Below are 26,797 nucleotides of genomic sequence, written 5' to 3'. Positions count from 1 at the left end.
TGGAGTAATGAGGAAGATGGAGATCCCACATAGCGTTTATGCCATTATAAATATCTCAATATCTCAGCTCTGGAAGGGTCTAGACTCCATTTTTGCACTATAAGTCCCATGGCCCTCTATCAGAATCCAAATTTTCAAGAAGATCAGAGGGTGCTACGGGCTCCTGAGTGCAGTAAAATAGGTTTTTTTTTTTTCGCGACAGGAACTTTAATTTAAAATGTCTATCAAAAACACTACCTGAATCCCCATTCAATAGATTGCCACCGAGGGGGCCTTTGCGGAACTGCCTCGGGGGTCCCGAGACTTCGGACTCCTCCCGTCGGCCCCCGAACCGCCCGCCGCCTCGCCCCGGGGGCGCCGTCGGCCGGTCCCCCAAAAATTTCGGGGGGGCGACGCGCTCGTCCGCCAACCCACGTCCATTTGCCTACGGTCCAAGGACGGAATGGACCTTTTTTCGGCCTTGGACTATAGCTAGAGTTACTGGAAATCAAAATACAGTGACTTGCTGGCAACCGTCCTGTAAAAATACAAGAAAACACATAACTCTAACATGAATGCATTGATTCCTAGGTTTATTTTGTTATGAATAAACAAATGTGCAATATAAAGGAAAAACCTTACGATTCAAGTTAATGTTATAAAGTTTTTGTTCTAAAAAAAGAAAGATGCACACAGAAAATGACTCCAATATGACCAGATTGATTGATTCGAATATATTTAGTTTGTTACAAACAATGTGCAATCTGTAAAACAAAAACCTCAAAATTATAGTTGAAATGGTATACTGCTGGATTTTTTTTGACCTTGAGAAAAAGCTTAAAGTATAGACCAACAAATTTTATGTTTATTAATTTATTTCATGTTGGTACATTTTTGGGAAGTACACCTGTTTTGACCTGATGTCCATTGGAATGGACAAAAAAAAAAATCACAATGAAAGCAATTACATAATTTTTTTTTTCATTTGTTTTAATTTATAGAAACCTCATGAGCTGGGAAAATGTACTTTTATATTTTTCAGAAACATAATTCAGGTCTGAGGGGGTTAAGCGCACACAAGTGTGATGTCGGTAATCTTTTCTGAATTGCCAGTAATGTACTAAACTAAAATACAGCCGCAGGCCTAAAGTTGCAACAGCACATCTTGCAACAAGGCAATAAAAAAAAATAAAAAAACCTCAGTAACATATTTACAATCCTAAGAATTGAGTCCATATGCATGCACTTTTAACCTTAACAAGTCAAATTTGATTAAGAAGGAAAATAATGAGTTAAAGTGTAAACCTTAAATCATAAGACATGTCACATTTGATGTGAAAAATACATTTAGAAAACCTCTATGCTCAAAAAATGTAATACAACTTGAAAGCAACATCATGATATGAAATCTGCTTTCAGATTCAAACCTTGTCAAAATTAAAGCAATCAAGCTCAAATAACCTATCCCATGGTGCATACGTCAATAACATTTCTCACAAACACTGTAGAAAACATGGTTTGATGCTAAAAGTTTTACCAAATACCTGTTTGGAAGTGATAACACTAAAAGGTTTTTAAGTATTTACATTCAACTAAATATTTAAGCTTGAAGACTTTGGTCTTGATGAGCATTAATCCAAGGAATCCAAGAGCTCAGCTGTTCTCATCCTCACATAAAAACCATGTGTTGTGCACATTGGTCGGTGAACTTCTCTAGTTAACTTAGTTTCGCTTGAGCGTATATATACACATTCTGTTGAAGGCAAAAGAAAGTTGGATTAGGCTTCGAAGTACTGCCTCTCCAGCTTCTTTGTGACGGTGCTGCTGGACACCACTCCTCTCTGCACCATCTCCACCTGCCGTGTGACGGTGCCGCCCGACTCCGTGATCTGCCTGCTCGACATCAACATCATACCGTCTAAAAACACATACACACACACACACACAAACATTAGACACGTGTGCCCATGTGGTGGGCAAAAATTACAGATTTTTTTTTAATTCAATGAAATGAACTACATTTTAGTTTGATGTTTTTAATTTTAACAGATTTTATGGCACTAAATGATATTTATGCAGTTGTTATAATCCATTTATTCAATTTTTGAGCATTGACCTGAAAATTAACATTTCCAACTTAAACTGTCAAAAATCTTTGAATGCAACTTAAGTTTGGTCTCTTTTTAAAGACAGCACTTGGCAGATTATTGCAGAAATGAAAAACTAATGAAAGAAAGTGTTTTTTTATATACATTTTTGTATGAAATCTATATTTTCCAACAAACATGTTTAACTCTAAAACTGTGAGAAATCAAAGCCATATATTTAAGTTGTTTTCTAAATTTGAGGTTGATATCTCAAAGAATGAGCTTTCAGTAAGATTTTGATTGGGCGCAGTACCAAGTAATTCCATAAGATGAAATTCGTCTCCCATTTTTTTCAGTACCCCAAACTTTTTTTGCGTGTTCAATTTCTTTTTATAAAAATAAAAAAAAGTAAAAATTAATTAAAGATTTTTCTAGAATTTTCTTTTTTCAAACACTTTGTATCAACTTACATCAACATCATACACAAAACATATGGCATTTCTAGAAACAATAGATGATATTAATAATCAGTGTTTGAAATACCATCTAAAGAAATGTGTATTTAATAAATTATATAAAATATAAAAAATACTAGTTTTCTAGTTCAGTTACATTTAATAATAACTGTAGTAGAATTAGTTTGAGAAAAATGCTAATTTTAGAAAAACAATATTCTACTTATCAAAATAAATTATTGTAATTATGTAATTATGTTTTGTTGGTTTATATTAAACAATATAAAATAACCCCCATTTTTTTGTTAATATTTAATAATAGTAGTACAACTTTTTTCCCAGAGTGGTCTAATTTTACTCCAAAGAGTAAATAAATAAAAATTTAATATCTTATTTTTGTTTTCTGAAAATAATTTGTACATTTTGTGGTGCTGTACTGTACAGTTAAAAACTTTTGATTACAGTGTTAAATTTGACATTGTATAGAAATCGGCAGACTTTGTATAGAAATTTGTAAAAAAAAAAAAATAAAAAAAAATACATATAACAAAATAAAATATTAATTATAAAACATCCTGCGTGTCCGATTTAATTGAAATGATGAAGACCGTAACTTCTATGTACAAATATGTAAATTCATCATTTGATACTGTGCACTTATTGTGTACATGCAAGTTTTTATATTGTACCTATATTGTAAAAACGCCTGCATGTAATTACAGCTGTAATTATTTGTTATGGTTCTTGATAACCCAGCAAGATATGTAGTCGTGTGTCTTTACCTGAAGACACGAAGGGTTCAGAGAACATGGTGTGTGAAGTAATCTCTGTTGGTAGGTTATACACCTCTCTCTTTGTGACTGAATGACTGCTGTACTGTGACATAGCGCCTGAGGAAGAGGAGGAGGAGGAGAAAAGAAGAAGAGATGATAAAATTTCAACCATTCATTATCCTTCAAGACAACTTAAAATGCAAAGGGATGTATTTCCAAGTAAAACAGAATATCAGACTGAATCATAAAAATCAGGCTATGATTATTAATTGTTAAAACATTTAACAGTGAAATAACAGTGACACTGTCCTAATGTCCCGCATACCTCCATCTTGGGATTCAATGGTGATGATGCCCTCTCGCTCCGGTCCGAAGCCCTGTGTGGTTTGGGCTTGAACTTTGAATTTGTACGGCATGTTTTCTTTCAGGTCAGACACAGTCAAAGAAGTCGCAGCGTTGCCATTCACCTGGAAGGAGCGAAGATCTCCTGCACGGACACCAAAGATAGAGTCTTAGCAAGGAAGCTAAAGAGCAGGGCTTGTTTCTGATTAGTGCAGTTGCGATGGCTTTTATACAGATTTTGTATGTCACATAAAATGATGTAAAAATAAAGTCAGGTTGGTGTCTGACCTCCACCGTGCAGCTGTTCACAGGTGACCACGTAGCCCAGGATGTCTCCATTGGGTTTGCGTGGTTTCTCCCAGCTCAGCTGCAGTGTGTCTGGACTCAAAGCTGTGAAGATCAGAGGTCCTGGAGCGCTGGGAGTGCTGAGAGTGAACGGAGACCCTGAACAACAGCACACACACACATACACATGTTTAAGAACAATTAAATGATACATACACGCAATAGCGTGGTAATATTTACTCACAATAATTGCCACTGCTACTCCTGACATAAGTTACCATAAAATAAAATGACATAAAATGAAGCAACTCACCTGGCATTGGGCTCAGGGGGCTCTTGGGGTCGACGGTAGACTCAATGGTAATGACTCCCTCTCTCTCAGGACCCCAGCCCTCTCGACTCTGGGCCTTCACTTTGAAGATGTAGGAATGGTTGGGTAGGAGATCCTGAACCACCACAGAGTTCTGAGCAGGATTATTCACCTCAATACGCTTTACGTCACCTATGAGAGAAACACAATACAATACAATGGTAAAACAAATCAAAAAGACAACATCTGTTATCACATGCATCACTTCTTCTTCTTCTTATTCTTTGATTTATAGCATTTAGTAAATAATTATTTGCTTAGCTTGTCTATTTTACAATGTATTTTACAATATACTGTATGTATATATATATATATATATATATATACATACAGTATATGAAGACTTCAGATGCAAAAGCCTCTAAGTGCCATTTGAAATTTTCTTCTAGAATGATAATTTTTATCAAGCTTGTATATTTAAGTTCAGTAATTTCACTTAAATGACAATTAATAGGTAATCTTAATTGCCATTTAAGTGAAATTACTGAACTTAAATATACAAGCTTGATCAAAATGATCATTTTAGAAGAATATTTCAAATGGCAATTAGATGCTTTTGCATCTAATTTATATATATATATATATATATATATAGACAGTAGTTTAATTTATATATATATATATATATATATATATATATATATACAGTAGTTTTATATATATATATATATATATATATATACACAGCAGTTTTATATATATATATATATATATATATATATATATATAGATATATATATATATATACATATACATATACAGTAGTCAACATTTGAAGTGTTGTCAAAAAAAGTTCATCAAAGTTGTCCTAAGACAAGAACGGGTTTTGTTCAAAATTCTTGATCAAGGGTTCTGATCCACTTCATGTTGACTGTATATATAATTAACATATTGCAGTAAATTGGTAAATTATAGTATATCATTGAATAATTGAATTAACTTTAATTATGATTGAACAAGTATGACAACTATGAAGGAGAAGAGATGAATCACCTCCATTTATCAGCTGGTAGAGGACGCAGTAACCCAGTACACCGCTCTCACATTGGGGCTCCTGCCAGCTCACTTTCAGGGCCGTGGGCCCCAGGGCAGAGAACACCAGTCTGCTGGGAGTCTCAGGAACACCCGGGTTGAAGCGCGAGTCTGAGGGCACAAGTAGTGCAGATGGTAAAATGTCAAACCACAGAACAGACATATTTAATTTTGCAGCCACAAATTGTTTTATTGGTTCAGCACTGGGAAAACAGCAGGGAATTGAGCGAGGTGTGTCAGTCTGCAAATTACTATGTTGCTCGCGAGTTGTGTGTCAGGGTTTAATTGGTTGCAGTGTTGGGGAGTAACTAAAGAAAAGCAGAGACGCTACTAAAGTGACTAAATTTTTTTAGAAGTTTTCAAAATAATTTAGCCAATGACAAGATCAATGCTTTTGCGCAAATGAATAAAATAGTTTTGAACTCTCTCAAAATGCTAGATTGTTTACAATACAATTTATTTAGCGAATCAGTTCATTCAGACAGTTTAAAGGTAGGGTAGGCAATTTCAGAGTGGCTAGCAATAGCAAGCTAGCTTTGAAAGCATGAGATCCCACCCTCCCTTCTGAGCGTCTCCAAAGCCACGCCTCCCCCAAAACACATGAGCAGACAAAAGAGCCACGAGAGACGCCTTTAAACCATCTCATGTCTCAAATCACATAACATTACAATAATAATGAACTACAGAGTTCTAGTTTTACCACCTGACTCCTGCAGAATCATTTCGGCGTTGATAGTGTTGATATAGAAATGCATAAATCCAAGCTTGAGGACGTGACTCCAGGGAAAAGTGTCACAGCTTCTGGTAATTATGGTTATGGCATGAACGCAGCATAAACTCGTTTTGGTTCAAGAGGTATTGTAAAAGACGGCTGCTGCTTGTTTGTGGAACTCTGTCGTTATCAACGTGTGTGATGTCTGGGCGAGCAGGTGTGTGGAGGTATGGAAATACATATGTTGACAGGTACATAGGACATGGTATCATAGCATTCGCACAGAAAGCAATGATTGGACGAACATTTTTGGTCCCGAGACTTCCACAGAAGATATATGTACATATTTTAATGTTTAGACCACTTCTATCATTGATCGCTATCAGGATGTGAAGAGAGTTTCAACCAATATAATAAAAAGTGTTTTAGCTTTAACAGCTTTAACAAGCTCTACATATGGTGTTTTATTAGTTTTATAATTTATTGTAAAATTAAGTTTAATCTATTTTTAAAGTTGTATGATTGTTTTTTGCTAATTAAATACTGTTCTTACTGTAAAAAAAATAATTACATTATATATATATATGAAGAGTTCAGATGCAAAAGCCTCTAAGTGCCATTTGAAATTTTCTTCTAGAATGATAATTTTTATGAAGCTTGTATATTTAAGTTCAGTGATTTCACTTAAATGGCAATGATAATTACCTATTAATTGTTATTTAAGTGAAATTACTGAACTTAAATATACAAGTTTGATAAAAATCATCATTAAAGAAGAAAATTTCAAATAGCATTTAGAGGCTTTTGCATCTGAACTCTTCATATATATATATATATATATATATATATATATATATAAAGGTTTTCTTGATTTTGGTTCAACTACTTTAGAGTAAATGGAGCTTGTAGCTTGCGAAGCTATGGTTTCAATCAGTCCCGAGTCACTGATGCGTTCCATGTTCACTCACCCTGAAGAACACTATCCAGGTTCAGCAGTGCATCGTTGATATCTTCAGACTGAGTACGAGCTCTGGAGCTCAAGCTGTAGCTGGTAGTTGTGCTCTGACTGAAGCTAGAGCCCCCTGAGAGAACGCCAAGCCACGGCAGGGTGTGGCGGGAAAGGGTTGGCAGGCAGCCGTCGCATGACGAGAAAACAGTGAGAGAAAAAAAAGTGTAGAAAACAGACAAATGGCATAAGAAAGAGAAAAAGAAGAGCAAGGTTGAAGCGAGAGTCAGCCAAGGATTCTTGCCAAAAGCTGCACCTTGCGAGGCAATATATCAAATTTGATTGGCTTTAACACTATGTATGTGCTGGCAGATCTGTCAAGCTCACTTTACCTAAAGTATCCAAAAATCCTCCAGGAAGGTTTCCCATGACGATTGAATCCCTAACACCATCACTGTCAGTGTAATGCCTGTTATCCGATCGCTTCCTCAGGATCACTTCCTCTTTGAGAAGCCCGCCATCTCTAAGATCATATCTATGTGTAGTAGCTGAGCCCCCTGATTGAGAAAAAAACAGAAATGATTGATAAATGAGCTATAAAAGGCAATTCATTCAACAGTTTGGGTTTTAAAAGCATATGAATTGAATCAAAGAATGATGCACACAAACTTAAAAGGAACGTTCCATCATCATTTACTCACCCACATGGCATTACAAACCAATTTGACTTTCTTACTATGATGGGACACAAAAATACATGTTCTGAAGGATATTAAATTCTGCCCTTTTCCATAATGAAGGACAGCAGTAAGCATGGCAAAAAAGTGCCATATAAGTGGTCCAAATGACTTTTGTGCTATTACTTTGTTTAAATAACAGACTAAAATGTACATTCATATTCACTTAAAGGGATATATTTTCAGTGAATAACAACTTAAATATAACCTATTCCTCACACAAAGCTATCACAGCATTTCAGAATGGTTTGGACTACTTTTTTCATTGTTTTATTTTATAGTGTATTTGGAGCTCAAGAGCCCCTGATCACTCGATGGTGTTTGTATGTTAAAAGAACAGCTTAAATGTTTGGCATCTCATGCTGTGTTAAACAGAAGAAAGAAGGTCATAAACATTTGGAACAACATGAGGGTGACCAATACAGACAGAATTTTAATTTTTAAGGCAGAGGTGGATAGGATAAAAAAATTAGCTAATAGATAAACAAACTCTCCAAAATTGAGTAATCACAGTGCATTCAGGACAATTGTTATGAAATGTATTAACACCCTGGTGCTCTTCTGTCATTTTTGACAGAACAATTTTTGGAGATTTCTGCATTTGCATTGCATTTAAACAAATAGTTAAAGTGCAATAAAATAAACATCTAAATATTCATTATTTTGGATGTTTTGTTTCCACTAATCTGAAACAAAGTCATGTTGTAGCAAAATAGCTCATTACCTCAAAATTGACCAGTATAAGATTTTTTTATTTATTTGTTTGCCAATAAACTATTTCTTTGGGCATATAATACTCTGATACCTTTGCCAGAAATGTACGTTGTGGAGCTGCTATGGTTGGTCACAGCGGGACGGGGGGTGGAATGGCTGTACGTGGATGAGGAGGAGCTGACGTTGCGGGAGAGGGAACTGCCTCCTCCAGGGAACAGGAAATTCTGATCCCACTTTCCATTTACAAACTGATCTGTAAGGACATACGAGAACAAGGCGACGATTTCATGAATTAGCTTAGCAACATTAGCACATTATATTTCACAGTTGAAGTTAGCGCTCCAGATTAGCGCTTTGAACTGTGGCCTAGAGGAGGGAATCACCTCAACAGACCCAAACTGCAGAAAGCCTCTCAGTTCAGAAGAAACTTTATTTCTATGGTAGATATGGAATTAGCAATCTACATTAAGCAAGAGAAATGATGCCAGTTAGCACTCTGAGGCACTTGATGGCACTCAAGTGACTTTGATAGCACAGCTGTGGGTTGACGTTGGGTGTAGCTGGCATGCTGTCAGCCAGGGACAGGTCTTCACCTTGTGGCAGGGTCTGTGCATGACTATCGCTGGCATCTGTGGCTGGGCTCAGGAGGTAGGGGATGATGTCAGCAGGCAGTTTCCAGGACACTTTACGGAGATCCAGATCCGAACCGACTAGCTGGACATGCTTCCAGCGTGAGCCTTCCGTAATCATGTGGGGAAGCAAGCAAGGCACAGAGGATGTATGGGCTGTCTGTGCTCAATTTAATTCCCCAAAAATGAGAATTCTGTCATTATTTACTCACCCTAATTTCGTTCTAAACCTGTATGACTTTCCCGAACAGAAAAACATTAAGTCTACTACGCTTTTTCATATAAAAAAGCCGAATGTAGCTATAAAGCGCCTAATATTATAAAACAAAACATCATAAAACCAGGATAAAATAGTTAACTCTTTCCTCTTGCCATTGGCAGGCTTTTTCGTGTTTTCACTGTTATACAGTAGGGGGCGCTATTACGCATCTTCTGAAAGAGTACAGAACATCCTGATCAAAACGCCGGCGAAAAAGCAGCAAAAACAAGCGATAGCATATGTAAGCAGATGTAAAATAACGTGATCATCAACATTAACCAGAATATGAATCAAATCTGCTTAATTTTGCTGAATGAAATATCGAGCCAGGACGAGCAATAGGACTGTAAAGCTTTGGAGATGTTGATGGACTCGATCTACTCCATCGTTCTGAATCCGATACAGACAAAGTCTTTGACAACTTGACCGTTTTTGAAAATGATCAAAAATGCTGCCGCTAGATGACGACTTAATTTTTCTTTTTTAAAAACTCTGGAAGGAAAGAGTTAATACAACTATTGTGAAATGTTAATTACAAGTCTATTTGTGTTTGATAAAAATGTATATTTCAAGTCATCTGACGCCATGTGATAGCTTATGTGAGGAATGGACTGAAATATAAGTCATTACTGGCTGAACAATCTTGCCCTCTGGAAGTGTGATTGAGATTTAAGAGTTATGGCGCATAGGAAGATGTTCAGTGAATATCTTAAACAAAAATATAATTTGGCTTCAAAGCACCATATGAACCATAATCATGGTAGTTTTTATTTCATTTTTGTAGTGTCCCCATTTACAGAAAAGATCAGATTCTATGCTCCCTGAAGTAAAAAGTCATACAGTTTTCAACAACCTGATGACAGAATGGTCATATTTGGGTGAACTATTCCTTTAATAACTAGAGTTAGGCAAAGAAGGAAAGAAGAAAAGGGGATAAAGCTGATGTCTTCTGAGCCCATCCATGATGCTAGCGATGTTTATCTTAACTAGCAAGGCCAAGTAAATAGTCTGATCATTCTTGCCAAATGAGAGCCGAAGGAACCCAAACATTACAGCTGAAGGCTGCACAAACAATAAGGTAAACTTCCATAAAAAGCCCAGTCACCCAGTTCGACAAAGCCAAAAGAAAAGAAAAAGACATTGTTCCAAGGCAAAAGGAAGTTCTTGTGGGGTCTTCAATGCAAAAGGGACTAGAAAGAGCCTTTCGATTTCAACAGGAGTTGCATACGAATGATGTAAGGACATCATTCTGTTAAGCCAAAGATGGACCCATGTCTGCTATTGACCAATAGCTTCTACAGGTCAACGTAGCACACAAAAAAAAGCTTTCGAATGCTTAAAACAATTCCACCAACATGTTCAGGCATGCAATACAGACAAGCATTGACATGTTTCGGAAACTTGTGTGCAAAGTCTTGTTTTAATTTCCTGCTATCCCTGATGAAAAGACAAGCATTGTTACACCGTGTCTACACCGAACATGACAGCTGTTGTGTGGTGCCGCAACAGCTTGAGCCTGAGTACACTTGATGCGACAACACAACCATTGAAAATCCAATTGTTCTTTGTGTCAGAAGTAGCGAGAGTGCTTGAAGTACGTTAGAATAAGAACAGTGCCTCAGTTTAGTATCGGGAATTTGTCCTGTTGCGTCACGCCACATTCAGTGTAGACAGCATCACTGATTATAATGGATTCCATCTGCTTTTGTCACGTCACGCCACCCACGTCTGGTGTAGACACGGCTTTAGGATGCTAGTGTGCTGGTGTCCACTTTACCAAGAGTTGCAAGGCCAACCAGCTTACCCATGCTGCTTGACCACCTTCACCAACTTTTGCTAGTGAACACCATGGCCACCAGTTAAACCAGAACAAAACCAGCAGCATAAATCATCCTTGAACGTCATGAAAATACATCCTGGTAATTTCAGAAGGGATGTTGAGCAAATACACTACCGTTCACAAGTTTGGAGACGTTAAGATTTTTTTAATGTTTTTGTTAAATGTTAAAAACAGTAATATTGTGAAATATTATTACAATTTAAAAGGACTGTTTTTTATTTTAGTGTTTATCAGCATCATTACTCCAGTCACATCCAGATCCTTCAGAAATCATTCTAAAATGCTGATGTGGTGCTCAAGAATCATTTCTTATTACTATCAATGTAAAAAAAAGTTTGCTTCTTAATAGGGCTGTCAAACGATTAATCGCAATTAATCGCGATTAATCGCATCCAAAATAAAAGTTTGCGTTTACATAATATATGTGGGTGCACTGTGTATAATTATTTTGTATATAAATACACACACATGCATGTATATTTAAGAAAAAAATATTATTTATATATAAATTATTTATTTATATATAATATAAATTATATATAAATCTATATACAGTATATACATGAAAATATTTCTTAAATATATACAAGCATGTGTGTGTATTTATATATACAAAATAATTATACACAGTGCAGCCACATATATTATGTAAACACAAACTTTTATTTTGGATGCGATTAATCGCGATTAATCGTTTGACCGCCCTACTTCTTAATATTTTTTGGAAATGATTCTTTGAAGAACGGCATTAATTTGAAATAGAAATTTTAAACAGCTTTACAGTCACCTTTTATCAATATAATGTTTCCTTGATGAATAAAAGTATACATTTCTTTCTTACTGACCCCAAACGTTTAGGTAGTGTACATTGGCATGACTCCAATGTGTTGCAATAGTGCACCACATCACAAAAGACACCCACCTTCGGACAGATCTGTGACGCTAGGCCTCTGGCTACTCGTTGGGGATCGTAGTACTTCATTACTGTACATCAGATAGCTGTCATAGTCATCACCAGCTTCTGCATCCACAATGGGAATGTCGGGAATGATGGGAACTGTAGGATTGATGTAAATCATAACAAACACAATCAATCCACAGTCAGTACAATGGTTTATTAAACAACTAATTGGTCTGAACTTGAGTTTGATTCCACCCCATTTTTGTGATTTGCTTACTTGACATGGGTCTGGTAGGCTGTGATGCCAGGTTGATTGTGGCTTCTCTGTATGGGCCCCAGCCCACCTTATTGCGAGCACGTACTTTGTAACAATAAGTCTGAGAAGGCTGCAGATTCTCGATGAGCAGCATGCGCTTTTTGGCGTTATCAATCATCACCTTCTTAGAAGGTCCTGAAGGCTCTGAACAGAGAAAAAAATATAGACATTTGCAATCAGAGAAGCATTAAACCACAAAAAAGTCACACTTCTGACACACAGATGCCATAAAGGGTATTTTAGGACTTTTACTTTTGTCCTCGTCGATGGGTATGTAGATGACCTCATATGAAGTGATGACACCATTTGTCTCTGCTGGCTCTGCCCAGCTGACCTGAGTGACAGTCGGGCTGATGACATTGAAAGCCAAGCGACCAGGTTCACCAGGTACTGGAAGGGGTAAAATAATGCAATGGACATGTTCGTGAGACAGAAACTTCAAAAAGCAACAACAGGCATGCAAGAAAAGGAAATATGAAACATATTAAAAGCACGCTTCCCAAAAAAACATAAAAAGACCATTACAATCCACAATTAGAACAAATTCAAAATTAAAAGATTGACTTACCATCCTCCAGAGTCTGGCATTGGATCATTTCGCTGTAATTGCCATCTCCAAATGCATTGTAGCCACATACACGCATCTCGTAATCGCAGTACGGGTAAAGATTAGTCAGCTCGGCTTGAGGAGTCTTCACATCCAGCACTTGAGCTTCGGCCTCAGGATCTCCATATATCCAGTACTTCACCTGGATATACAGCAAATCACGGCTCAAATGTCGTATTGAACACCAGCTCCTTAGCTAAGCTAGTGTTTATTGAAATACTAACTACAGGATCAAAGAATCCATTATGGTTTCCACAAAAATAGCAAGAAGCACAACTGTTTTCTACATTGGTAATAATAAAAAATGTTTAGTGAGCACCCAATCAGGATATTAGAATGATTTTTGATGCTGAAAATTCAGCTTTGCCATCACAGGAATAAATTACAATTTTAAAATGTATTAAAACAGAAAAGAGTTATAATGAAATATTTCATAAGAAACCAAACTTTAATTCATTTATACTAATCACTGTTTTATATACCATCCCCGTATTTCAATGTGTATACAATAGCACAATCAAAAGCAGAACAATTATATTTATTTCATAAACTATAAATGAAAAAATACAGTCATATTATTTAATGTTCTCCTGCTTCTTTATTGTCACATTCTTGGCTTTTGCCACATCAAATTAAGTAAACAAAATCTCATATTGGTTAATGCTGTGTAAATACCGAAGCTTTCGCACATTTAAACTGTATCTAATCAGTAACAGGGTTAGTGGTCTGAAACAGATGTTTTGAATAACGGCTGTTGCTTAACTGGGCGTCTTCGTTTATGAGTAGTTTTCATTTTTTTTTATTTATTAAACTTTACAGAGGAACACACAGATTATGCATGGTAAATAATACAAAAACTGATACAATGTTATGGCAGATATCATGTTGCATGACCTACCTTGTAACCACTGGCGTTTGTACAGGGGTTCCAGTTCAGACGGATGTTTTTAGGCCCGGTAGGGACAGCTTTGATGTTGGTTGGGGAGTAGAGGCGTCCTCCAGGAGACGTGGCTGTCTGATTAACAAATTCCATTTTTTGGAAATCCTGGATTTTCCCATCCCCTGAAATCACATCACGCAAACATTATGTGCCATTCATAAAAGGTAAACAAAACAACGAATATTTTTGCACTAACAAATGGTTGCAAACATGGACCCCTGTTTTCTCACCTCTACCATCGGTGACGTTCACCAGCGTAGTCTTCCTCTCTCCAATGACTGCACTGTTGCTTGGGTCGAATAGTTCCAGTTGGAAGGTCTCAGGTATGATTGGAGAAGGATACGCACGAGGATCAATGACAACATTCTTTTCCATCTCGCCAGGAGCAAATTTGAGAGGACTGGAAAGGTCAAAACGAGAGGCTTTCTTTGTGCGCCAGTAAACAGTGGTCGGACCCTCCTGGTTTCGATTGCGTACCACAGGGATGGAGTATAGAGGATCGGCTGTATTGTACGTTTGAGTACTCTTCTTAAACATTACGACACTGGGTTCTGTGGGGACAATTCACATTTAGGTTAGGGAATATCAACAAATTATACTTTAAGATCTGTAAACCTGATATGTACCTGGTTTATCAGCGATGGTGATGGTGGTTCGTGGGTAACGGCCTAGTTTAGCCCCTTGCCGTGGGTTACTCAGATCCAGCACAAACTGTTTGACCTGTTTGTCCTCCAGCAGTCCGTCTCCTTCCCCAAGCTCCAAGAGTTTCACTGGGACGATCTTCTGCGTTTCCCCTGGTCCATAACTCATGTCTCCATCGACTGAGATATAGTCCTGTGAAGAGAGGTTCAAATTAGCAAGAAAACATTACCACAATCAAACAATGATACTTACTATCATAATATCAATTCAAGAATTACATGTGGTCTTATATAGTTAAATAATAAATGAAGCAATTCCAATTCCAAAAATTATCAATACAAACTATAATGATGAAACTCAAGATGTAAAGTTAGTGTATTTTACCTTCTTGTCTTTGGCAGTGAGGTCACGGGTGCAGTATGTGACCTGTGTCCGTCCATCCTCTATAATCTCACGACTGATCGGGATGTTCGCCACACCTTCCTGGCGACTGTATGTGTATGATGGCTGCAGGAAGGTAAAGATGCTCCTAGCTATAGTATAACAAATAAACAGACAAAACAAAAATCAAAATGTTTGATCATGCATCACAAAATGTTGCTAGATTTATGGTTAAAACAAATATATGTAAATTAACTTAAAAGGTAATTCCACCGGTGGAGAAATGAATATATTGAAAGTGGGTCATTATATGTAGTAGAATAGTGTCATAAATTTCTCATTTTGGTCCTTCTTGGCCGATAAAAGGCAGAAAATGTCTTTTTAGTGCTTGTGGATTGTAGACAACAATCCCCATAGTGCATTGCAATGCTCAGCTCCGCAGGCCACTCGCACTACTCCGCCCATCAATGTAGACTAGAGTTGAGCTCCACTCTACGTTACCGCCTGGAAATCGGTACCCAACCCTATACATAATGCATCCGTCTGCGTATTCAGTACCTTCGTCCAGATTTTCAAAAAGTTTCTGCCGGTGAAATCGAACGCATTGGCATTGATCTGTGATAGGTCTGTTAGTTAGTGCATTAGGTCCAACCCCCTATGGGTGGTTTTGAAAGGGTGGGAACTAGTGCTTGTAGTCTTTACAGAAAAATGTACCCCTCTTACACTTCCTCCTACAATGTTGTAAAATTATGATTTTTGCATCATTGTAGGAGGAAGTGAAAAAGGTAAATAGAGGATTTCTCTCGTCTCAGGGGAAAATGAGAGAGTGTTGCACGACCATTCAATAGTATGACTGGATTTCTAATCTTATAAAAAATGGGTGGAGTGTCCCTTTAATTTAATTTTAGATGCATTCTTTGAAAATTCTTTGTCTCATTATCTTCTGCAATTTTGCTTCTCAAGAAAAAGTTATGTTGTTTTAAGGATGATTTAAGACAAAAATACTTCTTTACTTGTAAAACTTCCTACCATGTTCTTTAATCACTGTAATGTTGACATGATCTTTGCCAATCTTTGCAATTCCAAATGGAACATCAACTGCTTGCACGAGCAGCTCCTTCTTTTCATCATCCTCATCTTTGACGAACAGGGGAACCCGGACATCCACCGACTCCACGCCCTCCTGAAACTCCACAGCACCTGCCGCTTCTACAGAGGAGAAGAGGATGTGGAATCAGAACATTTTTAATTTACACAACAAACTTGAAATTTTATAAAATAAAATAAAACAGACTGTAACCACACTGCAAAAAATGCTTTTCTTACTTAGTAGTTTTGTCTTCTTTCCAGTTCAAATATCTAAAAATGCTTAAATCAAGATACATGTTGTTTTCTGAAGAAGAAAAAAACTAAATTGAGTTTTTGCCTAAAACAAGCAAAATTACCTGCCAATGGGGTAAGAAAAATAATTTTGTTTCTGTTTGAATTAAGATTAGATTTCTTAACCCAAATAGCAGATAATTTACCTTGTTTTAAGCAAAAACTCAATTAATTTTGTTTTTGTTCTCTGAAAACAAGACATAATGGCCGATTTCACAGACAGGGCTTAGATTACACCAGGATTAAGCCTTAGGGCATTTAAGTAGCTTTAATGAATGTGCTTAAAAAAAAAAAAAAACATTACTGAATGTTTCTAAATCTGCTCTGAAAACTCATCTATTTGATGCAGCTTTTAACATGTAATTGACTTGTACTCACTGATCCTAAGTGATCACTGTTTGTTTTATTGTGTTTTATTGTAATTTTTGTACAGCACTTTGGTCGGTTACCAGCCGGTAGTAAATGTGCTCTATAAATAAACGGAACTTGAACTTGAACTTGAACTACTGGTGTGCTACTTAAGATAAAACAATGCCGCTGACGTATTTTAAGATATGTCAGTGTAAGTTGCTTTCAGTTAAAACAGCTCAAACATGCATTTTAGTCTGGGACTATTTTAAGACTTGCCTGTGAAACCAGGAGAGTATCTTATGCCATTTTACTTATCTAGTAAATGCACCTTGAATTATTTTTTTGGGGATATTTGGACAAAAATACCAAGTAAGAATTTTTGTTTTTGCAGTGCAAGCAAAATGTGTTTGGGAAAAGTAAGCGTGTTATGCAAAGTTTGTACCTCTGTCAGTAGCTACGGTGTAGTAGCCTGGAACGACCTTCAGATCTCGGAAGTTTCCAGACTGAACCTGTTTTTCGGTCAGTTTCACAATATCTGGGTAACTGGCCCGAGGGGCAGTTAAAACTGTGTCCACAATTGTGTTGTTCTGCCTGTGGATTAAAATGAGAATTATTACTGTCAATCTTAAAGTTTTCCTGTACCAATCAGTAAATCTCAAGAAATATTCAGGTTATATTTTACCCCAAAAAGAAAAGAAAAAAAATTGCACATGGATTGCAAAGCCTTGGTAATGCTTTCAAATTAATCCTGTTTACTGTTCACTGTTAGTTCATGTCCATGGTAATTTACTTGATGAGTAATGCTTAATGGAATAAATTTAATCATGATGTAAAATGTTATAATATTTTTTTTTCATGAGAAATTAATGGTTCTCTAAATGGAGAAAATAAAAATAATGGTTTTTATTTTAATATAATTGTTTTTATTAAAAAATAAATAATTTCCCCATTTGATTCTTGGTGTGAATAAACCCCAAATTTAAAATTACAAATGAATTTGTGAGATTCGTCCTAATCAATAAACTCTCAATAGACTTAAATCAACATACAGTATTTCATTAATGTAATATACTGTAGCTACTGTACCTTTTTCCAGAATTTCTTTGTGTCCTGGGGAATAGAAAAGCAGTAAAACATTCAGTACATTCAAACACGTCGAAATCAGAGACTCGCCCAATATTTTAGAAACATTTGCCCACAAGGCGCAGAATTTTATGAGTCATTGAGAGCTACTCCTAACCTGAAACGAGTCTTTTGCACTCTCTGTGCGCCAGGGATCTGCAGGAACACGTCATTGAGCTGTTTATGAAGAACACAGAGACATTCGCATTCAGGCATGACCGTTCATGTGCGAGAAGTTGCTTCTTGGTTGTTGTTTTTTAGGAATCATCACACATTCATAAGCACTCACGTTGTCCTCTACTTCTCGTCTGAGCACATCTGTGTCCCGAGCCTCCAGCTGGGAAAGAGTTTCTGAATATTGACGGTTTAGACGAAGAGAGACAGGGTACTGGACTATGACAGAGAATAGAGAGGGATGAAAGAATATGAATATGAGCTAAAAAACAACATGAAAAATGCCTGTGGTTTTACATGTTAGCATTTTTTCACCTAAAAATTAAAATTCAACCATCATTTACTCAACCTCATGTAATCCCAAACCTGTATGAGTTTCTTTCTTTAGTGGAACACAGGAAATTCTTTCAATATTTTAAAAGAAAAAAACATCAATGAGTCCACTGTTGTTTTTGGACCCCATTGACTTTCAATGCATAGACAAAAACAGTTGCAACATTCTTCAAAATATCTTCTTTCGAGTTCCACATAAGAAAGCAAGTTATACAGGTTTGGAATGACAAGAATTTACATTTTTGGACCCAGGTCACACTAGACGACGTGATGATCTGAATCTCAGTTTAGACTCACTGGTTTCATTGGGGTTGGGTTTGATTTGGTTCTGGGGGTGGTTTGGTCCTCGATGAACATTATCCGTCACTTTCCAGCGCACAATGTCTGTGCTCTTGGGTGGGCCGTTGCGCACCATCGGGGTATCCAAATGATCAGAGGTCAACAAAGACTGACGTAGCATATAGTGGTCTTCTTTGAATCCCACCGTCCGACCTGCCAATCGCACACACATTGAGAACAATAGAGCATATCTGTTTCCACTGAATTTTCCTTAATGTAACTTAAGTGTAACAGAATGATTACCTCTGCCACAGCATGGGAGAAGAGCAAGACACGCCTGTTGGAGAGAAACCCAAGCGTGAATTAATTGAGATATACAGTAACATCACTATACACGTCCTAACCAGTTCCATCATAAATTTTAAACAGCAAATAACTTGTTTGGTTTCAACACAACAGGATCAAAGCCAACATATTTGCCAGAACATTTTTGATGTGTAATATAGCAACTTGAGCAAACAACAAGGCATTTTATTGGTTTTTATATCATGCTGTATACCATTGCCTCTAGTCAAATCTCACTGATTGGCAGTCCTGCTCCACTTAATTGTATATTACCGGTACACATAAAACATTCTTATTGGTCAGAGTTTTTACTTTTACTAGGAAAAGAAAATAATTTAACACTGGAAACTTGTCATTTGTGCCTGGTTAGGTCATGGTTTCAGTTTTTTCCATGTTTTGTGTGTGTGTTTTTTGAGTATGTGAATGTGCATTTGGATCTACTTAGCCATGATTATAAAAAAACACCCACAAGTTGGCTAATCACCCCAATCTGACGAAACCTGCATTTGGGGACTTGTGTACGGAGTCCTTTTGCATTCACTCGCAAAATAGCTTTCCCTTTTCATGTCATATTATTTCCATCACAAAAGTTTTGTGAGTGAAGGCAAACTCACATACACATAGATCACATTCTTTGAATCACATACAAAGAACACGCACGCGCGTTATAGCTTATTGCCATAACAGAAATGGTGAATCTATTATTTTTTTTCATAATATTTAAAACATTTTCAGACCTTTTTTCTAAAATAATTGAATGGATGCTATCTTTTGAGCTCTTGGCATGAAATCAAACTGAGGTTTCTAACTTTTTTTTCATAATTTTTCATGTTCATTGCTATTTCAAAATAAAGGTCTGAACACGCTTTATGAGTATGAAAATATTCTTGTTGCAAATTGATAAATTACAGCTCCTGTGTAAATTATTTTGAAAATCAGTCACCAAATATGGAAACTAGAGATTGTAAGCTTTCAAATGATATATAGTTTGTCAATATTACTTAAGGTCTTTTCTAAGATTTTATTGTTTTAAAAATATAATGGCAAGCGTCCCACCTGTGGGACTGTGACAGTTAAAGGGTTAGTTCACCCAAAAATGAAAATTCTGTCAGTATTTACTCACCCTCATGTTGTTCCAACCCCGTAAGACCTTCGTTCATCTTCGGAACACAAATTAAGATATTTCAGATATTAAGATCGCTCCTGCATACAGTCCATAGGCTTCTTGAGGGACTGGCTCTTGCTGTCCCCGAAAAGTCATTAAAGACATCGTTAAAATAGTCCAAGTGACTACAGGGGCTCAATCTTAAGTTTATCAAACGACGAGAACACTTTTGTGCGCAAAAAAACAACAAAAATAACTACTTTATTTCAACTATTCACTTCCTTCTCCATGAGCCTGCAAGTCAGTTAATGTAGTGTGATTGCGTAGAGCTACGTCACACGTAGGCTCACTATTGGCCGACGCTGGTCATGTGTGTGTGATGCGTGTGACGTACAATAACAGAAGCTTACGCTATTAAACTAGTAACCTGACTCGCGCAGAGGGAGAAATAAATGAATAGTTGAAATAAAGTAGTTATTTTTGTTGTTTTTTTGCGCACAAAAGTGTTCTCATCGTTTGATAAACTTAAGATTGAGCCCCTGTAGTCACTTGGACTATTTTAACGATGTCTTTAATGACTTTTCGAGGACAGCAAGAGCCAGTCCCTCAAGAAGCCTATGGACTGTATGCAGGATCGATTTTAATATCTTAAATATCTTAATTTGTGTTCCGAAGATGAACGAAGGTCTTACGGGGTTGGAACAACATGAGGGTGAGTAAATACTGACAGAATTTTCATTTTTGGGTGAACTATCCCTTTAAGTGGTAAATATTCTTTGTGTGTTTGTGTATGTGTGCGCAGCTACCTGGCAGCAGGAGCAGTATTTCCAGCAGCAGAGCAAAAGCAAACCAAGCAATAGCATCAGAAACATAATGAGAGGAATCAACCACAGGAAACCTGCAGGGGGACAGTCTGACACACGGAGAAACAAATCAGTTAGTTTAACTCTGACATGTACTGTATGACTTTAAACACTCTTGTTCAGTAGGAGGTACATAACTACAAAACAGAGCTTTAATTAATATGAAATAGTAGAGATGCTCATCAAAATCCCATTTTACATTTACCTACAGGCCACCCAAATGGAAAAATACTGTATTTAAAAAGGAGATTTGGGTGTTTTTTCACCTTTCTTTTTCTTCACAAGGACTCTGTGTTCTTTGTCTGTGTTGTTTGATGGATAATTCACAGTGTAGTGATACGTGCAGTCGTCATCTTCATCACGAAAACTGCACGTCTCTATCACGTTTTTATCTGTGTACACAAATAAATCAATCCTTCATTTCTTCATCCATCCACAAACAAATCTAAGAGTATAGCTATGTCTTAATATAAACGGAAAGATCTAACACCTTACCTTCTTGAAGCTCTTCCACCATAATGACTTTAAAGGGGCACTCATCGCATTTCCGTCCTTTTCTCTCACCAGTGTTCCAGGCTTGGCACTGAACGCAGCTCCTCTTGGCTTCACACATGCCCAATTGTTGCTGCATTATGAGAGAGGGTTGGTACCAGGACATTTGTTAACTAATAGTGCTTGTTAACATGCAAAGAAAAGGAATACAGACACACATTCACAGAGATCACAGTTGTACCTGGAAGTTTGCTTCACAAGTGGGGCTCAGTGGAAGTCCAGAGTGTTCACACTCACAACGACCACATTTACACACACCACGGTCATTGCAGATGCCCTACAAAAGAGAATAAATATTTATATACAGAGCTGTGTTTTACCTGGAACACCTTTGATATTTTGGTACATGAAACACCGTCATGATCATCTAGTTTGCCTTCACCCTTACAAAGGCAAAACACTGTAACTTCATATTTCTCAATAGCAAGTTATGAGCAAAATAAGGTCTATTAGACAATGATCAGTCCAGTGACAAATAGGTTTTGCTCAACTATACTAAGATTCAGAGAGAACAGATTGTGAAAATCAAACATTTTCAATGTTGAAGTGGTTAATAAATGCAATCTATCAGCATAATGTTTTTGGCTGTTGGCCAATTAAATAAAATAGTTACTACATTTTAAAAGTCTTAGTGATATAATACATTTTAATATTTTAATTTGTAGGGTACAAGACTATTATGCCATTTCAGTTTTTATTGTTTTATATATAATGGAAATAATTATATGAATTGCAATATTATTATTACTTGAGAAGAAAGAGGCTACAAAGTGATATGAGAGACATTAAAAGGACATAACAGTAATTAATTATACTCAAATATTTGACCACAGAATGTTGAGATTGACCAGTCAGAGTCCAATAATCCAAAGTGAACTGTATCTAATATTTAAAAAATAAATATGAATATTGACAAATATCACTGACTTTGTACAGCATTAAATATTGGTGAGACTTAAAGGAGTAGTTAACTTTTAAAAAAAAACTTTTGCTAATAATTTACTCACCCCCATGTCATCCAAGATATCTATGTCATTCTTTCTTCAGTTGAAAAGTAATTAAGGTTTTTGATGAAAACATTTCAGGATTTTTCTCCACATAATGGACTTCAATGGGAACCAAACGGTTAAACTTTGTACTTTTTTTTTTTTAAATGAGCGTTTCGCTTGATAAGACCCTTATTCATTGTTTGGAATCGTTTAAAGCCCTTTGAACAGTTTGCAGTTTGCACTGAAACTCTAATTTGGACCTTGAACCGTTTGGACCCCATTGAAGTCCATTATATGGAGAAAAATCCTGGAATGTTTTCTTCAAAAACCTTAATTTCTTTTCGACTGAAGAAAGACAGACATGGACATCTTTTGGACAAAGTTTTTTTAAAAGTGAACTACTCCTTTAAAATAGTATTAAATAAGTTTATTTACACTACCAGTCAAAAGCTTGGGGTCAGTAAGATTTTAAAGAAGGCTCTTATGCTCACCAAAGCTGCTTCTGTATTCTTTGATGAATAGAACTGTATATATTTGAAATAAAAAAAATCTATTGAAATATTATAAATATCTATACTGTCACTTTTGATAAATTATAAGACCTCCTTGGAGAATTAAAAAAAAAAAAAAGTTACTGAACCCAAACTTTTGAACGATAGTGTACTTGCTTAGTAACTTTTTGTGAGTTTTACCCCTCTGCTGTCCAGGCATGAGTCATTGCTGATGGGACATTCACAGGCATCTCCAGACCAGCCTGGTGTACACACACATTGGCCCATACTGCAGCTTCCACGTTCTGTTGTGGAAAACAAAGGTGAAAGGTCACAAACCTCAAAGCGATGAACTATGGCAACATGTCAAAGCACGTACAACATTTTCAAATGACTGCATTTCCTGTTTTCCCAATTGACTTCCATAGTAGGAAAAAAAATACTATTGAAGTCAATGGGGTCCATCAACTGTTTGGTTAGCGACATTCTTCAAAATATCTTCTTTTGTGTACAGCAAAAGAAAGAAATTAATACAGGTTGGAATTTTCATTTTTAAGTGAACTATTCCTTTAAAAGCTCATTATGGTTTAGTATTTTAGTAAGTAATTAAATGAATATAAATGTGCGATTAGTCGACTAATGGCTTAAATGAGCGACTACTAGTTGACTAGAAAAATCTTTAGTCGGCAGGCCTAGATAATCTTTTTACTAACCATTACAGAGAAATCCACCAAATCTCTGACACTGAGACTTGTCAAACTGGCAGAAGGGCCCTTCAAACTGGTTTGGGTTATAGCACACACAGGTCCCACACATGCAGTCTCCTCTGCCCGAACACGGCTCGCTCTTCCCAGGTTGGATGCACATGGCAGAGTCTGTGGAGGCCCCCACTGAACAGTTGCAGAAAGGGCCTAACCTATGAGGGGCGGAGCATAGACAAGAGGCGGAGTTATGGACTGCTACTTTTGTGATCGACACAAGCCAAAAATGTCAAAGTAGATAAATTTCCATCATACCATCCTTCAGAACACTGGCATTTCCCACAGACAAGATCACCATGGCCATTACAGCGCAAGGCATTTTTAACCGGGGTCTGATGTTTAAGTAGAAACGGAGGTGTAAGATTTGAAATAAACACACAGAACAAGATGTTTTAAAGAAATAGCAAACCTCACATTTTCGCAGTCACATGTCTCACAGAGCACTTCAGCCTTGATGCTAAGTGCGGAGCTAAAAGTGGTGGGTTTGACCCTCAAGGTTCCTGCCCGGTCTTCCTGTTTGGCCTTACACACATGATCCTCTCCCACCTTATTAAGAGCCTTTAAATTGACTTTAAATTTACCCTAGAAACAGAGAGACATCTGAATCAGCGTCTTTACAACCAGGTTTTAATATTTTAAAGGATCTTAACAGTGTGTTTATAAAATTACAGTGACAACCATCATGACTCTTATTTACTGTTGGATATGTAATAAATTACATTAATTAATTCAATAAAAAATATGTAAAAATAAACAGACAGACAGACAGACTATGTTGTGAGACTACAGTTGTTGTTGTTGTGCATTTAAACCTAATGCAAAGACACTCACAATTTGTCCTGGTGTGATTTTGAAACTGCCATATTCAGATGAAGTGCCAGACTGAGACAGAATCTTGGCTTCCACCGCCTTTGGTCTGTCCTCCGCACGGATACTGATCTTGGAACGAATATTCTGTCAAAAAAAAAATGATGGAAAGTTACATCAAATTTGAAAAGAATTCCCAGAAACATATTTGGTATGAAAATGTATTTACCTCAAAAGCATTTTCTAAAATGGTTAGGATGTTGGAGGAATCTTCTTGTAACTGTCCCAGCTCAGCAATAGGGAAGTATTCATGCAGTTTCTACATTCATGGCATACAAAGGAAAGCGTAACACTTGTTTAACAAAAAGGGCTATATCACATTTTCAATCTAATCTTTATTCATATTGTGGTTACTGAGAACTTTTAAATGGAGATGAGATGCACTTATATCTTTTGTTTTTTAAGGTATACACACCTCATAGTATGAGTAGGAATGGTTGGTAATGGCGAAGATTGGGATGATGTTATGTTTCACCAGAAGTCGCACTAGGGTCGGTATAGATGGGTAGTCTTGAATAACGTCATGCGTATACTTTCCGTCTGAAGTCAGATGGCATTGCTCATCGTTACGGTCCAAGATGCCCGCAAGCACGTTGACACCGTCTGCCTCATAATGGAAAGCCGATTCAGTGGAGAAGACAAGCAAGTGGGTGCTGTGTTGCCTCCAGCCGATCTGTTGCTGTGAACAAAAAGAAATGAGTTATACTCTACCAGTAAGAAGTAAGCAATTAATTTAGTGTACTGTAAATGCCAAGCAAGGTATATTTTCCACTTCCATCTACCAACATGTCAGTACCTGGCAGACAGCGGTCTGTAAGATGGCATCAAAACCCCCCTCAGGGGCATCCAGGTTGCCAGATATGCGTTCTCCCTGGAGCTGCTGTCTGAAGAAGGTGATGTTGCTGGTGAGTCTGATGACGTTACGGAATGAAAACGGAGGGTCACTGTTGTCCCACGGCTCTTTTAATCTATGGAAAACATATATAAGGTCATAAATACATGAAGTTAAACTGTGTGGTGCTGTAACAGTGTATTGTTCTTACTTGGCTGGCCTCATGTCTGTCTGAGGCTCGGTGACTTTGTCCACAAACTTGCCAAATCCGATGGTGTAATCATCAGAGATATGGCCAACAAGCTCAGCTGCATGGGGTGAGAAAATGAATGAATATCGAAACATTGTGAAAATGAACTACGTTGTACACCCAATCATAGGTTTCTCCAGGAATATTAGTTAAAAAAAAATTAGACAAAGTGCAATGAAACAACAGATTCAAATAGGGGAGTTGAACTGCTTTTAACTTGACCCACTATTTAAATAACACAATACTGATGGCACAAGATTAAAAAAAAACAGCTAAAGTAAAAAATGTAAATGCAAAAAAAGTTTAGTATTAAGTATTCATTACTTTATTCAGAGTTCATGCATTCACACATAGCAATATAGTTAAGTTGTGATGCATGAAATATTATAAATACTATATATGTATGGATTTTTTGTAATAAAAACACATTTTAAACCATTTCAGAGCAAATTGATTGAATGATTTGCTCTGAAATGTGCTTTTTTTTCAATCAGAGGAAGCATCATTTCAACTAACAGTCATTGTTGAGCAAATCAAGTGAAAAATGTAAAAAGTATTGTTAAAATGTGTTAACAATATAATCCATTTTAATATATGACTCCACCTTCCTCACTCACCCAGCTTATCTCCCATTCTCTTCAGGTTGTCCAGATCGTCAGACATAGAGTTGGAGAAGTCCATGAGGATGTAGAGGTCCAGAGGGCCACGGGCCGGTTCAAACACTTCCATCTCCACCTCCTTCTCCTCCCCGGGGAGAAGCGTCATGCGCATTTGCTGAGGGGACACCTGAGAGTGCGGTTTTAACTCATCGATTGGCTCGTTCTGAAAAACACACAAAGACACATGAATGCGTAAACACACATGATTCCATGATATGGATTTATACCTAAAGTGAGGGACAGGTCAGTAGAGTCTGATGAAACAAACCTTTTCAATTTTCCTGGAGCTCTCAACTGTTACCATCCGACTACATTTACGGGCCATCAAGTTTTCCTTCAGGTCACAACGCTCGTACTCAAAGATCTGATGAGAAAAATAAGATACAAATAAAAGCATTTACATGACTGTTCATACAGAGAGCTACAATAAGCTTTATAAACAGACAAATAACTAAACAGATTGTTACAGTGTTTACTGCCAAATAAAATACACTACT

General features: G+C 36.8%; 1 protein-coding gene across 3 annotated transcripts in view; it reads right to left on the bottom strand.

Moving 5' to 3' along the window:
• Positions 1 to 555: 555 nt before the first annotated feature.
• The window catches only part of itgb4 (integrin, beta 4), a 32,501-nt gene continuing 6,259 nt past the window's right edge, over positions 556 to 26,797 (bottom strand). For 2 of the 3 annotated variants that reach the window (XM_089119800.1, XM_039664531.2), the window contains exons 4-42: positions 26,569 to 26,664; positions 26,259 to 26,463; positions 25,603 to 25,699; positions 25,356 to 25,527; positions 24,975 to 25,238; positions 24,729 to 24,818; positions 24,524 to 24,646; positions 24,107 to 24,274; positions 23,948 to 24,024; positions 23,645 to 23,847; positions 23,133 to 23,236; positions 21,633 to 21,728; positions 21,395 to 21,524; positions 21,166 to 21,291; positions 20,843 to 20,949; positions 18,890 to 18,923; positions 18,605 to 18,799; positions 18,090 to 18,193; positions 17,919 to 17,977; positions 17,765 to 17,788; positions 17,121 to 17,269; positions 15,977 to 16,156; positions 14,951 to 15,099; positions 14,551 to 14,758; positions 14,155 to 14,475; positions 13,883 to 14,046; positions 12,946 to 13,126; positions 12,630 to 12,767; positions 12,339 to 12,521; positions 12,083 to 12,217; positions 8,524 to 8,685; positions 7,374 to 7,538; positions 7,004 to 7,117; positions 5,285 to 5,434; positions 4,235 to 4,423; positions 3,925 to 4,080; positions 3,620 to 3,781; positions 3,304 to 3,411; positions 556 to 1,897 (exon numbers count right to left, since the gene is read on the bottom strand). In XM_089119800.1, the coding sequence (XP_088975926.1) occupies positions 1,758 to 1,897; positions 3,304 to 3,411; positions 3,620 to 3,781; positions 3,925 to 4,080; positions 4,235 to 4,423; positions 5,285 to 5,434; positions 7,004 to 7,117; positions 7,374 to 7,538; positions 8,524 to 8,685; positions 12,083 to 12,217; positions 12,339 to 12,521; positions 12,630 to 12,767; positions 12,946 to 13,126; positions 13,883 to 14,046; positions 14,155 to 14,475; positions 14,551 to 14,758; positions 14,951 to 15,099; positions 15,977 to 16,156; positions 17,121 to 17,269; positions 17,765 to 17,788; positions 17,919 to 17,977; positions 18,090 to 18,193; positions 18,605 to 18,799; positions 18,890 to 18,923; positions 20,843 to 20,949; positions 21,166 to 21,291; positions 21,395 to 21,524; positions 21,633 to 21,728; positions 23,133 to 23,236; positions 23,645 to 23,847; positions 23,948 to 24,024; positions 24,107 to 24,274; positions 24,524 to 24,646; positions 24,729 to 24,818; positions 24,975 to 25,238; positions 25,356 to 25,527; positions 25,603 to 25,699; positions 26,259 to 26,463; positions 26,569 to 26,664 (5,628 nt within the window). In that variant the 3' untranslated portion in view covers positions 556 to 1,757. The remainder of the gene's footprint in view (positions 1,898 to 3,303; positions 3,412 to 3,619; positions 3,782 to 3,924; positions 4,081 to 4,234; positions 4,424 to 5,284; positions 5,435 to 7,003; positions 7,118 to 7,373; positions 7,539 to 8,523; positions 8,686 to 12,082; positions 12,218 to 12,338; positions 12,522 to 12,629; positions 12,768 to 12,945; positions 13,127 to 13,882; positions 14,047 to 14,154; positions 14,476 to 14,550; positions 14,759 to 14,950; positions 15,100 to 15,976; positions 16,157 to 17,120; positions 17,270 to 17,764; positions 17,789 to 17,918; positions 17,978 to 18,089; positions 18,194 to 18,604; positions 18,800 to 18,889; positions 18,924 to 20,842; positions 20,950 to 21,165; positions 21,292 to 21,394; positions 21,525 to 21,632; positions 21,729 to 23,132; positions 23,237 to 23,644; positions 23,848 to 23,947; positions 24,025 to 24,106; positions 24,275 to 24,523; positions 24,647 to 24,728; positions 24,819 to 24,974; positions 25,239 to 25,355; positions 25,528 to 25,602; positions 25,700 to 26,258; positions 26,464 to 26,568; positions 26,665 to 26,797) is intronic. The other variant, XM_039664539.2, reaches the window with a different exon arrangement.

The sequence above is a fragment of the Pimephales promelas genome, chromosome 14 (assembly GCF_988280905.1).
Source record: "Pimephales promelas chromosome 14, fPimPro1.hap1.1, whole genome shotgun sequence".
NCBI lineage: Eukaryota > Metazoa > Chordata > Actinopteri > Cypriniformes > Leuciscidae > Pimephales > Pimephales promelas.
The sequence above is the reverse complement of the archived record's forward strand: the minus strand, read 5'-3'. Positions and strand labels throughout refer to the sequence as shown.